General features: G+C 52.1%; 1 protein-coding gene across 1 annotated transcript in view; it reads left to right on the forward strand.

Moving 5' to 3' along the window:
* Positions 1 to 727: 727 nt before the first annotated feature.
* ADAMTSL4 (ADAMTS like 4) overlaps positions 728 to 17,020 on the forward strand; it is a 32,860-nt gene continuing 16,567 nt past the window's right edge. The window contains exons 1-2 of the mRNA XM_024210824.2: positions 728 to 909; positions 15,910 to 16,065. Coding sequence (XP_024066592.1) covers positions 16,034 to 16,065 — 32 coding nt within the window. The 5' untranslated portion in view covers positions 728 to 909; positions 15,910 to 16,033. The remainder of the gene's footprint in view (positions 910 to 15,909; positions 16,066 to 17,020) is intronic.

Below are 17,020 nucleotides of genomic sequence, written 5' to 3' on the forward strand. Positions count from 1 at the left end.
AGGAGGCGGAGAAGGGGCAGGAGGAGGCAGGGCTGGCCGGGCGGCTGCTGCTGCGATCCGCGCCCGGGGGGCTGCACCCGGGGACCGGCTGGAACGGACCAGCCCCCGGACCGGTCCGGCGGCCGGGCAGCGGCGGAGAGAGGAGCACAAGGAGCCGGGGCAGCGATCGGCGGGGTGACTCGGCCCCGGTGCACCCACCCGCGGCGGCTTGGGGGCGGGGGTGCGAAGGGGGGGGGCCGCCCGGCAGCAAGAAAGTTACAGCCAAGTCCGGAGCGGCCGCTGGACCCCTCTGCCCGCGTTGCACGGGGAGGTGGGCGCAGAGCAGAAGCGGGGTGAGGGGCTCGCAACCTCCCCGGGATCACCAGGGCTGGACGGGGGGCATCCGGAGACGCTGGAAAAGCGAGTTTTCTGCCTTGGAAAAGGAACCCACTGTTCGATCCCAAACAAAACATCTGGCGTTACCAGCTACTCTGTGGATTTCCCTCCCAAAATATTATCTCCATCTCCTGTTTCTTTCTATCCCTCCATCCCCCCTTTTCTAGATCTATCTATCCCCATACACCTCCTCTATCTATCTATCTATCTATCTATCTATCTATCTATCTCCATACACCCCCTCTATCTATCTATCTATCTATCTATCTATCTATCTATCTATCTCCATACACCCCATCTATCTCCATACACCCCCTCTATCTATCTATCTATCTATCTATCTATCCCCATACACCTCCTCTATCTATCTATCCCCATACACCCCCTCTATCTAATCTCTGCCCCCCCCCCCATATTTCTTCAGGAGCATATTTCTTTCTCAAAACAAACCCCAGAGCCAAAGGGTTAAACGTCCAGTCTGCAGCCCCCTCGCCCCAACCCCTGGATGGGACTCGGGAGCGCTTCAGGAAGAAGGTAAGTGACGCGGCTTGATTATTCTCTGTAGATAAGTGGATTGCCCCTGCCTGTTAATCACTGGAACTGGGTCAGTTTCACTGTAGTTTGAAACCTGTTGCCTGAGTGTGCTGCTGGCTAATTCTCATACACCTGTTGGGCTTTTGAGACTATCTTTTAGCTGCTACTCCCCAGAAAATGCCAGAAACGAGTGTGTGTGTGTGTGTGTGTGTGTGTGTGTGTGTGTGTGTGTGTTTAAAACGGGTCTTGTTGTACCACCCTTGCTTGCAAACGAATCTTTCATCTGCTAGTAATATTTCGCCTTGCACTGATGTCCGCCTGAAAGAACCCCTGGGCGGATTGTTGTAAAAGCAGTGGGGTGGGGCGGGTGTTCATAATATTTCAGACACCAGAGGCTTAACAAAAAGTCAATCCGGCTTTTTAAAGTTCCCCTTTTTTCTGCCCATCGTGGGTGTGGCATCGTTACCACGGTGTGTGTATTTGTGTGCGCTGGGGTGTGTTGAAAGCTGTGGCTGGAACGTGCCAATGGGAGCCAGGGGCAATGCTTTCGCAAGCCACACACACAAAAAAAGCGCCCCATCAAGTTTGCTTTTACTTTTATTGCAGAGACAAAGCTTTGCCCCCTCCCTGCCTGGGAAATAGCTCGAAACATTTTTTATGGAATGTGCAAGTGAGAAATTCCCCCCCCCCCCAACAGTTTTCTCCTTCCCAGTTGTGGTTCTCACACTTGAAGGCTTTGGACCTGATGCAACCCCCCCCCCCCCCCCATTGATTTGGGGCCTCTCTGTGCAGTAGGAAACAGCAAAACGCCATTCTACTGTTTCACTTTGGCATCCAAAAATACTTCAGATTCTTTCATTTCAAAGAGCTCAGGGAAGGGGGCAGGGAGGGGAATGTTTACAAACAAGGACAGGTTACAGAGGGGAAGAGAAAGGTACACGCAGAGCTCTGGCCTTTAGCCATTTCTGGGCCCAGCACAGATCTACCCTGTGGGTCCAGGTATTTACCGGGCTGTGTTTTCCAAGATACTCCAGTGAGGAATCCGAGCAGTGGAATCCACTGGCAGCTCTGCTGTTGTCACTAAAAGGGAAAAGGATTGTGTTGAGAGAAACGTAAAAGGACCCTGCGTCGCATAAAGAAACCTAAAGGGTGCTGTTTTTTTTTTTTAAACCCTGATCTATAGCCACGTTTGGCTGGCACTACCCTCCCGAGATATACTCAAAGAGTAAAACCTATGACATCTCTCCCATTCCGTCCTCAATGTCAGCCCGGGTGGTCCTAGGTGCAAGCGTGGGATGTGGGTCGTTTCTCTGCGATAGATAGATATTATTATGGGACACATTGCTTCAATCTCAGCCCAATTTGGTGCCAGCCCGTCGCACCCAGCCCATGGCTCTGTTCCCCAAAAGACCCTAAAAACCACCTCTTGATGCGTATCACCCATTGCAGCTGTTGCTGGGGTGATTGGAACCTCAGTCCTTCCGGGACTACGCGGGCTGGACTCCGCTGTCGTTCACACGGCCCGGCTTAATCCCCGAGGGAAAATGTTAGCGGGCCGTAATCCTCTGGGAGGTGGCAGGCGGTGATGCTACTGCAGAACCCACCTGCTGTCAACTCCCAGCAAAATTCCCTTTATAGAGCCATGTGTCGAATAAAGACCAGATTGTTTCACTACATTGCAATGTGCTGATTGGGAAGCTCCCATGTGGAGTGGAGTTGCTTGGTGGAAAAAAAAAATGACTTCACTATAAATGTGTTTGTGTGCGTTCTCTCTGGTGCATATGCACTGTAATAGTGGCTAGAACAAGGCAGACTGCGGGTCAAATCTGGACCTCCAGGCACTTTTGACCACTCCAGACCCCACAGTCTTTTTATTTGCTTAGTATTATCATTATTGTTGTTGGCTTTTTTATTATTTTCACTGGAGTCTGGACCTTGGCTATACCTTGACCAAGAAATTTGGAATTTGAACAAAAAAATAATAATAATTGACTACCCCTGGGATAGACTGTCAGGGATCCTGCATTCTAGAGCTCGCTTTGAAAGAGGAGTGTTTGTATAATCATCAGATCAGGGACCGGGAGTCATGACACCTGGGTTCGTTTCCCGGTTCTTCCATTGCGTGCCCTTGTTCAAGTCATTTGCCTGCTCTTCAGTATTGCCAATGACAAGTGTTTGAAAATTATGAGTCATCGCTCCACCCCCGCTTGCTGCAAAAAAAAATCCATGAGATTAGTTTAGAAATGATGAGATTGCTAAAGAAAAGAATAAATGTTGCGGGATTTCTGTAAGGCCTCGGGATTCTGAGACGTTGATGTTCACAACTTGAAGCTTTTTTCATAACCATGAGGGCTAGTAATGTACTTTTAAAAAAAACCCCAAACAACCAGGAAGCTGAGATTCTGATGTGTTCACGTGACTCCAGCAGCTGGGGCTGCAAGAAAAGCGCCAAATAGCTCAAGACTCTCAGTTAAATTAGGAGAGCTGACATCACTGGTTTTGTGCCTCTATTTTCCCAAGGGGAGAATATTCCTTGCTTTTATAGAGAAGTTGTGAAGTACTACTGATTAGGGTCTCACGGGCTCCCATGGGAAGTTTGCCTGAGTGGGGAGTACAGATCCCGGCTGGCTGTGAAAGGTTTTGACCTCCTCCGATGTAAGGCAATCTATAAGAGCAAAGTATTATTTCACAAGGATATGGGGATATATTATATGCCTCCTCTAAGTGTACATTTGAGTGGCAATGCCAGCATTAACCCCTGCCCACCCATTAACCCTAAATCCTGCCCCCGAGCCCTCAAATCCTCTGTCCAAGTCAGTTTAGAACCAGCACGGAGTCCATATCGATCCTGAATCTCCTGGAGTCTAAGGTCGGTAGCAGCCCCAGAAGCTTTGAGTGGTCCCCAAAATAATGTGCAGTGGAACTTGCTAATTGCGGACTGGAACGGAACAAACTCTGTTTATAGTGGAAGAGAATGGAAAGCCAAAGCTATTTCAGTGCCCTGCAATGTTCAGATTGCAATCCACGCCCGGGACAGGGCAGGGTGTGTGTGTGTGTGTGTGATGACTTTGCTGTAGTATAAAATCCCTCCTAATTGATGGTTACATGCACCTGGATTATTCTGTGTATTCTGGAGCGCCACCCTTTGTGCTGGGTGCCGTCCCGACACATAAGAGATGGTGCCCAAGACGTTATTAGATGAGAAGCAAATAGCATTTCCCTGCGTATTTATTCCTTTGATTGGAGTAAATGCGCTGCTAGCCTAAATATCACATTTAGAAGCTTCCTTTTCACACCTCTATCCGTGGGAATCAAAGAAAGTCGAGACGAAAGAACCATATGGGCTCATGCCCAACACCGGATTTTTCCCTATGCACCCCGGCGATGCTCTGGTAGCTTTGCATTGCAGGAGCCCCCACCCCTGCTAACAAACTGGCTTGTCTCTCTACAAAAGTGTACTCTGCCAGTGTAGTTAAAGCGGTACAAGCCTCCCCTAGTTATACCAGTATAAAGGTGCTTACAGGAAGGGGCAATAAACTATCCCAGCATAAGGCACAAAAACTAGGTGTGGACCAGAACGTTCAGTCAAGCGCCCTCTTGAGAAGGGATCTTGCATGTATCACGTGTCTATAACACACGACTGAATGAGGGTACGTCTACACTACAGAAAAAACCCAGTGGTAGCAAGTATCAGAGTCCGGGTCAATTGACTGGGGTTCACAGGGCTAAAAATGGCAATGTAGGTGTTCCCGCTGAGGCTGGAGTTGGGGCTGTGAAACCCAGAAAGGGGGGAGTGGGTTGACCCAGGCTCTGAGACTCGCCGATGTGGCTTTTGTTTTGCACTGTGGATGTACCCTTAAAACAGAGCCGCTTGACTTTAAGACCAAGAGAAATCCTGCTGACATCCAGTTTGTGAGGGAAAACCTGGAACATTTGGTAGAAATTTTTTCATGTTTGTTTCATGGGGGGATAAAAATCCCCATGGCCCACTCAGCTCTGTTAGTGACGTTTCTGCCCCGGATGTTGATTTGCACCAGTTGGCATCACGTTCTTCCTGAACGGCCCTTGTCCCCCTGTGGATGGAAGCTGATTCGTTGCTGCGTGCTTGGTATAGCTGGTTACAGGTGCTTTCAGCAGCAGTGCGTGATCCTGGCTGTGGGCCTGCACCCAGATCTGATTGCAGGACCGGGGTTGGGCGATCTCTGCTGTAATGCAGATGGTGAGATTGTTAAGATGAAAAGGTAGATTCAACCAAGAACTCAGGGCCAGATTTCCAGGGGATCGGCACCCACGACTGGGGCTAGATTCTCCACAGCACTCAGCGCCCACCAGCTCCCAGGGTGAGATTTTGCAAAGATCTTGGCAACCCGCCCCCCACGCTGAGCTCATCTGAAACTCTTGGGCTTCAGGAAGACGCAATCCTTTCTTGTGTTCCAAAACGTGAGCCGCGCTTGGCCGCTGGTGCTGAGCAGCCTTGTAAAGCAGATGTCAAACCGAAGGAGGGCGGAGGGCAGGGACTTTTAATGGGACTGAACTAAGCGGAGCAGTTTGGCTTGGAGAGGGAGTGTTCTCTTGATGTTGGCTCTTCGTTTCCTCTTGTCTCCGGGTCTCTGCTTTATTTCCCGGCGCCTTGTCTCCTTTTCCAGCGCATCTCCAAGAAAAGAGGACGTCATAGTATTAAGAAACATATGTGAGCATAATGAATTGGAACAGCCCCGGGTCTCCAGGGAGGCGTTGTGGCAATCCGGAGGCTCTGGGGCCTAGTCCTAGACCTGACACGTAACGTAGGCCCTTAGGCAGGTTATTCAGCCCCAGCTCAATGGATGGAAGGGAAATCAGTGGCCGTCAGGAGCCGAAATCCCTTTGAAGAGCTGAAGAGCTGGGCCTTAGAACCTGAGATACTTACGCTTGTTCTCAAGTCTATCCCCGTTCGGCTAAGCCTGTGTTTAAGCGCTTGGATAAATGGTACTCGGGTGCTTTGCTGAATCAGGGTCAAAGTAACTAGTGATTTGGGGGGCCCAACTTGCGACAGCCGACGGGGTGCTGGAGGGGCCCAGTTCCCGTTGATTCTGATTGGTGTGGTGGGTGCTCAGTGCCTCTAAGGCACTAAAAATCCAAGGCCCCTCTGGAAATTTGGCTTTGAACTTCTGTGATCTGTTAGCACCAGCTGGGGAAAATGCCTCCCTGAGTCATTGGGGAAGAGTGGAGGATGGGCGATAAAGCTCAGGCTGCAAAATTGGATTCCCTTAACCCCTCAAAGTCCGAGGGCGTTTGATCAGGCCCCATATATGTGATGGGATGGGCCAGACAAAATGAGTTGGGACTGGGTTTTGGTCCCAAGCTACACCCCCTTTTCATCACTCTCCCAACTAATTGGTCAGCTCTATGCTGCCTATACCCCACCAGGTACAGGGGGCCGATGGAGAGAGGAGGTGGAGCCATAATGCAAAGTGCTCCAGCAGTCCTTGGCTGGTGTAAAGATCCTTAGGGGGCGTGTGGCTCAGAGCAACCCTTAGGCTGCTCTAAGTTATGACATGGGCTGGCCCAGCCCTGAGTCCGGCTAAAGATCAGGGGAGGAGGGGGATGGCTTAGAGCCACTCTCTTCCCCTCTTAGGGCCTCCCCGCTCTTTGCAAAGATCACGGATCTACATTTTATTGTGATGACCTGGCTTTTGTTTAAGGACCGAACCACTGCTCTTGTCCAGCGATTAGTTACTAGGGAACATGAAACAGCTTGTCCAGTGAGAAAGAGGCAGAAGGGCCATAATGCGGTGTGGGAAATGTCTCCAGGCAAACAGTCCTGTTTTGAGCCGGCTAGTTATAATGGAGGGTTTTCCTCTCCCTTTTTCTTTATTACCGTCAGGACAATTTGCATGAAAATGGGGTGTTTGCTGCTCTCTGGGGCTCCCCTTCTCCCTCCTGACATCATGTTTCTCGTTTCTGGTGTCACCGTTGCAGCATTGCCGACCCTTAACATTTTATCGTGATAGTTGGTGTGGGTTTTTTTGTAAAGCTCCAGCTCCTGGAGTCCTGTGACAGAACAAGAATCTCACCTTCAGTTTAAAAGAAAAAGAAGGTTTCTAGCCCTCACAGTGGCAGATAAAAGCTCGTGTCCTGAGTGTGTCCTGAAGGCTCAAACTCCAGAAAGCAAATAAAAAGAACTCAAAATGCATTATTATTTTAAAATCTTATTATTTTTAAGCCAATCTGATGATTTTGGGGGGGGCCTGATGAGTGATTTTAGGATGCTTGCAGTTGGCAGTCCTGTAGTTGACTGCCACAGAAATGACTGTGATGTTATAACTTCAGGTAGGGAGTTTATAAGCATTGGAGCCAAATTCCTGAGTTCTCATGCAAAAGTTCTCGAGTCCCTCAATAATAGAGAGCAATAAAAGGAGTGAAGGCAGGATCTTTTCCATACAGAGTGTTCCTGAAAGTTTTTTCCACTAGGCATCAGCTGTCTTGGCATCCAGCATTGGTTTTATTCATTGTTTTTTGTGTGTTATTAAAATGGCTTGCTAGACAGTTAGCTCACAGCATCCAACTTTATCTGCAAATCACCTCCTGTTTTCTGTGCGAAAACATCTGTCTTTCTGCTTTCCCCAGACACTTAATTCCTCTAGCATATTTTCCCCCCTCCCCTTCCCCACCTCCCTGCTGCAAAGGACTGGTGGCTCATATGAGGTTATCAGGAACTTTGCGCTATTGAATCTGAACAAAACCGAGCAGGGCTGTTTCTTTAACAATGGGGGTTTGGATTCAGTTCATAACTCAGATCTGGGACCCACCCAGAAAAACTCTTCCAAGCCCTGGTGTGTTTTGGAATCTGAATTTCATGGTTGGCTTTCTCACTATAACAAACCAAATGCAAAATCCCACATCTCAAATTTTGGGGCGTGTGAAATGCATGTTCAGATCGGGTTCCAATTTTTCCAGCTTTCTAGTTGAAAGAGGAAGCATCTGGTAGTTTAGATCACCAATTTAGGATCAGGTGGGATTTTCAAAGGGTCTGGAATAGGAAATATCATGATCTCAAAAATTCTGTTCTATCTGTTTCCTATGCCACGCCCATCACCGTGGCACCTGGTCCCTTTGCAGTAGTGCAGTAAGGGATGGGACTAGCATCTGTCACACTTTTTCTTTAATTTTTCTGTGGGACCAGAGACCCAAACACAATAAACTTGCCCTGACCTATGAGAACCAGAAAGTGAAACAGACTAAAAACATGAAGTGAAATTGACCAGTCTGGTTTTACAGTCAAAAGTGAAAAAAATGTTAAGTACCTCAATAGCATCAGGGATGAAAGCCCAGTTGGACACAGAGATTGCTAAATCCTGGTCTTTTGACCCCTGTTTATTCTTGTGGCGAGTGACGGAGCAAATACAGACGCTCCCATTGTCATTCTTATACAGCCCCTTTTTAATACCGTGTCCACATTTTTAACAAGTTCTGGTGAAAGTTTCACAGCCGGCATTCCTGGACCGGCTAGCTGACAAGCGCAGCTATGGGGGTTTCTCGTAGCTCGAAGGACAGTTCAGATAGGGGGAGAGTCACTGGGCGGTCTGAGAAGAGCGAGGTTCTCATCCCAGCTCTGACAAGGATTCCCTGGGTGAGTCACTGCACCGCTCTATGCCTCAGTTTCCCCTTCTGTGCGATGGGGAGGATAAGGCTGTCCTTGCTCCCGGAGGCCTTGGGGAGGGTTAATTAGTTCATCTCTGAAAAGTGCTGTAAGCGCTAAGCATTGAGAGCTAAGAAGTGGCTAAACAGGGCATAGGAGGAGAGGCAGGCATGATATCTTTCCCTGCCTTACCCTTAAATCCAGGGCCAGATCAGAGGGCCTATGGGTGACCCCTGTTGGATGGTATCTCGGGTGAAACATCACTTACAACCTGATCCAATTCCCAACAACCTTCACTTTTCCGACTGGCCTCGGCAGGCCTGCCAAGCACCCCTGCCCTCCGCCCCTTAAGGCATTAGGCAGCTGGGGACAGACATTATCATGTCTTCAAGCCCAGAGATCTGGTTCCAAAGTGATTAGCGCTAATTGCTTTCCTCACAGACAAAAACCTGCTGCGTGAAGTCTCCCCGCTTCTTTCTGCCCTTTGCATAATCTCCTCTGAAACCTTGACGAGGGATCGTCTCCCTCTTGACGGTGAGGGCTGCTGGATTGACAGTGTTGGAGAGCTCTGTGTCTCCAAAGGACAGGTGTAGGCTTGATCTCCAGTGTGGCTCAGTCCTACCCCAGGAAGAATCATAGAATATCAAGGTTGGAAGGGACCTCAGGAGGTCATCTAGTCCAACCCCCTGCTCAAAGCAGGGCCAATCCCCAGACAGATTTTTGCCCCAAATGACCCCCCTCAAGGATTGAACTCACAACCCTGGGTTTAGTAGGTCAATGCTCAAACCACTGAGCTATTTCCTTCCCCCCTAACTGTCTCAGGAGGTGAGAGGGGAGCTCAGAGGCTCATTCAGGCTTCGGCCGCCCGGCCCACGGGGATGGCGATGCACACTGTAGTGAGGGATCGATCTCACCACGCCACACCCTGATCCTGTGGATATTTGCAAGGTTAGGCCGGGCTGAGAAGGAAAGACCCGGGTCGGGATTACAGGCAGGCTGGGGAGATGCTTCCTGAGGCTAAACACATCCTCCTCCTCCTCCACAGCAGCGCCTGCTCAGGTGACCGTGATAGACACGGACCTTTGAAGTCCAGGGTTCTGGAATGGCTCGCGCCGGGCTTGGGAGTTCCTGGCGGAGGCTGGGCTGATCAGAGAGCTGGCAGGGTGAGTGATGAATAATTTGCAATGCCAGGGAGTTAGTCCTGCCAGCCTTGGCACAACCATCAGTCAGCGAGGCCTGATTCTCAAGCAGTGTACAGGGCGGTCGTGTGGCTTAGTGGCCAGATCAGGTCGGGTTCAGGACACTTCAGGTCTATTCCCTCTCACCAGTGACGTGGGAAGTGGATCGGCGGGATAAGAGCCTGGGCACAGTGACTGGAGAGAGAGGCAATGGATGCTGCTAGGCCTTAGTGCTGAGATCTGGGGGTCCCTCGGGGTGGGGCGGTGGCGTGTGGACCTGCTTTATTCCAGGCTGTTTGACAGCGCTCCAACGAGCAGGCGTTAGAAGCATGAGCTCCGTTACGGGCTCTTTGCATGGCAGAGACGCGTCTTGGCTGAGCGGTTGTCCTGCTGCCTGGCCGTGGCTTGTTGAATGCTCCCACGCCCCGGAGAGATGGTGCTATTTCTAATCGCCCGCTTGGTCACGACCGATTTGGGAAGCTAAAGGGGAATGCAGCGGGCGCGGCGTATTTAGATCCCACTCGGCCATCTGAGCGAGTGCCACATAACGAGGAGCTGGAGACATCCCAACTAGATAAAAATACCAGAGCATGGATTAGGGGCTGGATGGCCAACGGCGGACAGAGCCAAAATCTCACATCTAGCATGACTACCTTAAAGTTAACAGAGCCTAATTCTCACTAAGGCCCACTGTAGCAGTGTAAAAAGAGGCAGTGTGACCTAGTGGGTAGACACGTGGGTTCGATTTCCGCCTCGGCCACCGGCCTGCTGGGTGACCATGGCTCTGTGCCTCAGTTTCCCCATCTGTAAAACGGGGATCATCGTCGCCACCTCCCTTGTAAAGCGCTTTGAAATCTACTAATGGAAAGTGCTAATTAAGAGCCAGGGGTTAAGTGTAACTGTAATTCACGCCTACTTTAAGGCCCTCTTGCTCTGCCAGGGCGTTGTAAATGACAATCCGGCTTTGTCTTCACTACAGGAAGCTGTGGTTTATCTCAAGATAGGATCTCAGTATAAAATCCTAGTGGACAGGGCAGGAATGGTTTTACCTTGATGGAGCTAATCAGGCTCAGTAATATACTCCCCATCTGGAGTTTACCTGGGCTAGCTACATGCAGGTAAAAACCCCTGTGCCTTGTCTCTGCTAACATTGTACACTGAGCCAGCCCGCCAGCCCTGTGTCATGAGTTTTTTTACATATTCCCAGCCCAAATCGGGACGAGAAGTCGAACTCTCAGCAATGTTCACAAACGGAAAACATTTTCGGTTTGAGTCGATTGAAACGTTTCCTTTCCATTTGGACCCTTTTTAACCTTTCTTGAGTATAAATTAAGTTCAACGTCGAACCGCCCAACCGCAAATTTTTGTTCCGAGAGCAGCAAAATGGGAGATTTGGAAACGTTTCCCCAAGGTTTTTTTCATGTCGGGAAATTGGTGGAAACGGGCCCCTTCCCGACAGGTTCGGTTTTGGTGAATCAACGTTTTTTAGCAAAAAAATCGTTTAGTGGTGAAATTCCCGGCCGGCTCAATATAAAAATGCACCTTGTTTTTGCAGTGAGACGGCCAGAGGCCCAGGGCAGCTGGTCTGATTTTACCCAAGAGTAACTGACCGCAGCATCTGAGCCAGCAATGTGTAGTGTCGACCCCACGATTGGGGCGCTGATTTACATTGATGACTTTTTAAATAGGGAGTTGAATGTAAATAGAAATGCGACCATGGGGTTTATTTTAAATAGCAACAAAAACATTTGTGGTTGTTATGGAAACAGTTGCACTCCCCTCCACCCCCCGCCCCTAGTCATTTTGGGAACCTAAACGTAACAGCACAAGACCCAGGAAGAGAAATTGTCTAATGGGGCTGGATTCTGAATTCCCTTGCACCCTTGGGTGCCAGAGATGGGAAGCCAAAGGACCACTGTCTTCCTACTTCTGAGAACCTGAACTCAGCAGGGGCACAATGGAGGAGGGGAGCAGGTCCCCCACAGCCAGGTGGCCCCCCAGCAAAACCTCTTCGCTTGGCCACATAGGGGTGGCTGGGCCAAATTTATGTAGCATTGTGACCTCATGCGCCAGGTCGCAACGCCATTCACTCAGATTTGGCCTGGTCCTGCCTCCACCATAACAAAGGGGCGGCCGAAGCAAACTTGTCCCCCCCTCCCCACTTTTTCAGTCCTTCCAACACTGACACCCCCCCCCAAAAAAAACAGAAAAAGAACCACACGCAGGACAAAAAGCCAGTCTCTGCCCCACCCGGGCTAAGGAGTGTTTTGAGGGGGTTTAGAAGGGGGTCGTTTTGTGGATGTTGACAGGGAGCTTCCCCCATCGGGGTGAGGAGCAGCAGGGGAGGAAGCACAAAGGGGCTCATTTGCCCATGCATCACATGGGCGACAGAAGCTGGGATCATGGGTCGACATCTCGATGGCGCAGGAGAGATGCTAGGGAGGGAGGGGCCGGGCCGGGAAGGGCCCTGAAAGTGAAGGCAAGTAGCCGACGTTTGATGCGATGGAGAAGAGGGAGCCAGTGGAGGGATGCAGAGAGGGGCCAAGCGACGGGCCAGGAAAACCATCTTTGCAACAGCCTCGTGAATGTCTCTGAGCGAGGCCAGACGGCATCTGTCCGGGCCAGAGAGGAGAAGGTGGCAGCAATTGAGATGCAAGCTAAGAGCCTGCCTGGTCTGGTCCTTGTTGGGGCAGGCACTGTCTCTTGCTCTGTTCACGCAGTGCTCAGCGCGATGGGTGTCTAGGTGCCACCATCCAACAACAACCAGCGGTTGTCTGCAGTGCCAGTCCCGGGATCTGAGAGAGACGAGGTTGGTGAGGTGATCTCTTCGTTTGGATCCAGCTTCTGCTGGTGAAAGAGACAAAACTTTCGTCTTCTTCAACCTGAACGCCTCTCTCTCTCACCAGCAGATGTTGGTTCAAGAAAGCCTAGGTTCTCAACCTTTTTCTCTCTGAGGCCCCCCCAAGATACTATTAAAAACTCCACTGCCCATCTCTGCCACGACAACTGTACTTAAATGCCAGGGCCAGCGTTAGGAGGTAGGAAGCAGGGCAACTGCCCAGTGCCCCACGCCACAGGGGCCCCCGCAAAGCTAAGTTGCTCAGGCTTCAGCTTCAGGCCTGGGTGGCAGGGCTCAGGGCCCCGGGCTTCAGCCCCAGGCAGTGGGGCTTCAGCTTTCTGCCCTGGGCTCCAGCGAGTCTAATGCTGGCCCTGCTTGGCAGCCCCCTTGAAACCTACTCCCGGCCCCCCAAGGGGCCCCGCACCCCTGGTTGAGAACCACTGCAATGAAGGATATTACCTCCCCCACCTTGTCTCTCTCAACACTCACTAGAGGGAGGAGTACGTTCACCTGCAGTCCAGGGCCTGACCCCACCCTCCTGCGCCCAAGTCCCGTGGATGACAGCGGCGTTACACCAGCGCCGCTGAGATCAGGATCGGGCCCCAAGTCTGCATCCAGTGCTGATGAATGCACAACCGCTCAGCCAGAGGACAGGCGCAGAGGGACAGCGCCCTGGATGCAATACACCCGAGACCTAGGGGGTTGGTAGCGAATGCATTGTGGGGACTGATTCTGATTTCCCCGACCCAGGACGAAATCCAGAGGGACCCTATTGGCTTCAGTGATGCTACCGTGTGAACAGAGCAGAGCTTATCGGGAAGTGCTCCAGGGACTGACTCGGAGACGGATGGGTGCAGAGAGGGGTCACATGTAAGGGCGGGGTAGTCCCAGTGCCAGCCCATCTGGAGCACCTCGGCCCAAGGTGCGGGAAGACGATTTCAAGGCTGGGCGGTGAAACGTAACAGGAGGGATGGAAGGGGTTAAACTCCTAGTCCTGAGAGCGCTGGAGTCTCAGGGGAAGTGATCGAAGCTTATAAATACCTCCAAGGGAGCCATTTCAAGGAAGGATGGAATTAGCCTGGGTAAGGAGCAGTGGCCCCAAGCGGAGGAAGGAACAGTTCGGTCTTTGCAGAGGGAATTCTTTATCGGGACAGTTGAACAGCGTGCAGCCATCCTCCCCCACAGCCTGGGGACGGGACCTCGGCCCTGCAGGGGCAGGGAACTCCGGGGGCGTGCCAGCTGCCGTTCCGCCTGGGGAGCGTCACAGCCCCCCACTCTGCACTGGGGGAAATGGTGACCCGGGGCACAGGGCGTACCAGGCGGTGTGTCCGTGTGCGCCGTGTCTCTAGATTGGGTCCGCGTCGCTGTGCACGGGAGCAGAAGTGGGTCTGTGTGTGTGTGTGTGTGTCTGTGCCTGTGTACATCTCGGCTTGCTCTGGGCGGCTGGCTCCCGCTGTGCGGTGACCGACTTTGTCCCACTGGCTGCAGCGCGTTGCCAACCACTCAGATTCCTTCCACAAAACGCAGAGGCGAGCGCCAAGAAAGAAGCCCCCAGCCCGGGCTGACAGCATCCTGCCTGGAGGGGCCAGGCTTTCCCCCAGGATCCTGGCACGAGGCGGGTGGATCCTCCTAGCGATTGCTCTGGGTAGAACCAGGGGGCAAAGTCTCAGGGTTGTGCTGAATTTCGATCTAATAGAAAGTCCTTATGTCAAAGGCTGGGGGGGAGGGCTGGGGGAAGAGCCGAGCTTGTGTATTGCCCTCCCTGGACGGGACCATCTGGGAGAGCAGCAGCTCCAACTTTGGTTCTTGGTTGCCTTGGACCTCCCCTTTGTATAACACGGTCCCTGACGGGCCCTGGCTCTGGGGCAGGGGGCTGGATGGCTCAGTGGGTTGAGAAGGGGCTGCAGCGCCCACCCCCCTAGGTTACCCGTTGGACACCAGCCCGGAGCAGCAGTAGCCAGCAGGAGCGACAGTCTCGTTCTCAGACAGGTCGGGTGGGTCCCGTTCCCAGGGAGCCGAGCGCCGGTGAGGGTGGCTGTAGTTGGCACTAATTGCCCCCCCCCTCGAGGGTTGAACTGGCCCGTGGAGACTGCACACGAGATCTTAGCCCCTGGCCCCCGTTTCTGACGACCTTGTGGGACGTCGACAAGAGGCAACCGATCCACGAGCAGCTGCTCTTGAGCCGGAGTATGTCAGAAGCCGGTCCCGTCCCCAGGAGACCCGTCCTCCCCAGCCCAGGCTTGGATCCTCTGGAGGTGTCTCAATAAAGCCCACTTTTGAGATGGGATGAGCCCGTCCCATCCAGTCTGCTGGGGGGACCCGCACTGGAGCGACGCTTGTGCTCGATATTTCCCAGCTGCTGTTCAGGGTTCCTCAGGAGAGCCGCTCTGCCGTCTCAGAGATCTCACGGTCTGGGATCTAGCCTGGTGATGCCCTTTCGCACCCTCTCCTTCCCCGGGGCACGGGTCACCAAACTCACCAATGGCATTTTAGGTGTGGAATTCCAAAGGAGATTAAGGGAGTCCGGTGCCTAACTCTCACTTCAGTGGGATTTGGGCGGCCGATTCCCATAGGTTCCTGTGAAAATCCCACGCTTTGTAAGCACCCGTCCCATTGAAACCCTCCCTCACTGAGTGACACCCGCTGTGCTAAGAGGCGTGACAAAGGATAGGCGCGTTCCCTCTGATAATCGCAGCCGCCACTGGCAAGGCACCAGTTCTTGGGATTTTATTGGGAGTCTCGCAAGATTTGTCGTTTTCCTTAAAGCCCCAGCTCCTGGAGTCAGGTGATGATGAGCTCTCAGCTTTTATTTCAATAAGAAAAGACCTTTCCTAACCCTCATGTTTGGAAAGAAAAGCTGGAACATGTCACCCCCCCCAAAAGGCTCTAAACCCAGAAAGGAAATAACAAGATCCCAGACTTCATTATTTTTTTTCAATCTCATGATTTTTTGAAGGCCTGTCTCCTGGCGTTTGAATGCTTGGGGGCTGGCAATGCTGCCCCTGAGATGACTGGGAACCTCACAGTAGCCTCAGGGTTATCAGTCCCATCCTCCTTCTCTGAAAGCATAGGCCTCTGCCACCTGAGCTAATGAAGAATCCTCACTGCAGTGTGGCATCTAAGACACACAGCGAGCAGTTCCCAGTTCTTTCCAGCAGAGAGCCTTGGTGTACCCACATTTGCAACGATGCTTCCCCCATGCAGCTGGTTCTTTGATTATAAAATGTCCCTAAGGGGTTCAGTGTTAGGTTTAAGAACAGAGCCACCCTTAAAACCAGAATTGCCTGGAGGCGTGGGCAATATTTAAGGTGGAGGTAAAGGGCATATACAGCAATTGACTTTTGTCTCTTACTATTTTTATGCAGGGAGGCGAGAACGCCTTAAAAAGTCCTGGGACTCTCAGGACAGCCCAGATGCTGAGAGGAAGAGGAGGTCATCTGAAGAAGTAAAGCAAGGAGCTTCCACCTCAAAGGAAGGAACTGAGGCAGGATGGGGTCTGTGCATGGAGGCTGGATCAGCCGGTAAGGAGGGACAGTCCCTGGGCTTCTTTGTAGGTTTAGATATGGTGGGGTAGGGAAGAGAAAGACCTGGAATCCGAAGCACGGGGACTTCAGTCAATCTGTGGAACTCACTGCTGCAGGAAGTAGCGCCAACCCCTGCTCAGTTTATTTATGTGGCTTGCTGTGTCCATAGGGCTCCAGCCATTTCATCCCTCACTTTACAGCTTTGCTCAAGCACACCCAGTGAGTCAAGGGCAGCGCCAGGAATAATCTATCTGAGCAACTCACAGTCTGCAATGCGTGTATCTCACAATCCCCCGGGAGGCAGGGCGGTGCTATTATCCCCATTGCACAGATGGGGAAACTGCGGCACAGAGCAGCTAAGGGACTCGCCCAGAGGTCACACAGAGAGGCTGTGTCAGAGCAGGGAGTTGAGCCCAGCCAACCCAAATCCCATGCTAGTGTCCTAATCACTGGACCATCCTTCCTCCTGTGCTCTCTGCCTCCCAGCCCGTGTCCTGTTCACTGGCCCATGCATGGAAGCCATGCGAGCTCAGGTAACATGGTTAATCAGATCTCAGGTTTCAGGGCAGCGAGTGACCACCTGCTGGGGTCAGGAGGGAATTCCCTCCTTCCTCACCTCCCCACGTTCCACGCCGCACAGTCAGCCAGGTGCAGTGTGGAATGTTTTTTATTTCCTTTGTCTGGAGCATCAGGTCTCGGCCATTGCCGGAGGCAGGGATGCCAGACGTGACGAGCCGACAGTCTGATCTGCCGGGGCAACTCCTCTCTTCTCCCTCGCCCAGCTCCTGCTTACTGGGTGTTACCAGGCGGCCGGGGTCAGAAAAGTGACAACTGATGGCCCCTTCTTATCCAGACATCGGCGTGCGCGTGTGTGCACACGTGGGGATGTGTGTGTACACACGTGTGTGTGTATGTGCACGTGTAGAATCAGAGCTCCTTTAGTGACACGGAT

This window comes from Terrapene carolina, unplaced genomic scaffold (genome assembly GCF_002925995.2).
Source record: "Terrapene carolina triunguis isolate 2854851 unplaced genomic scaffold, T_m_triunguis-2.0 Scaffold227, whole genome shotgun sequence".
NCBI lineage: Eukaryota > Metazoa > Chordata > Testudines > Emydidae > Terrapene > Terrapene triunguis.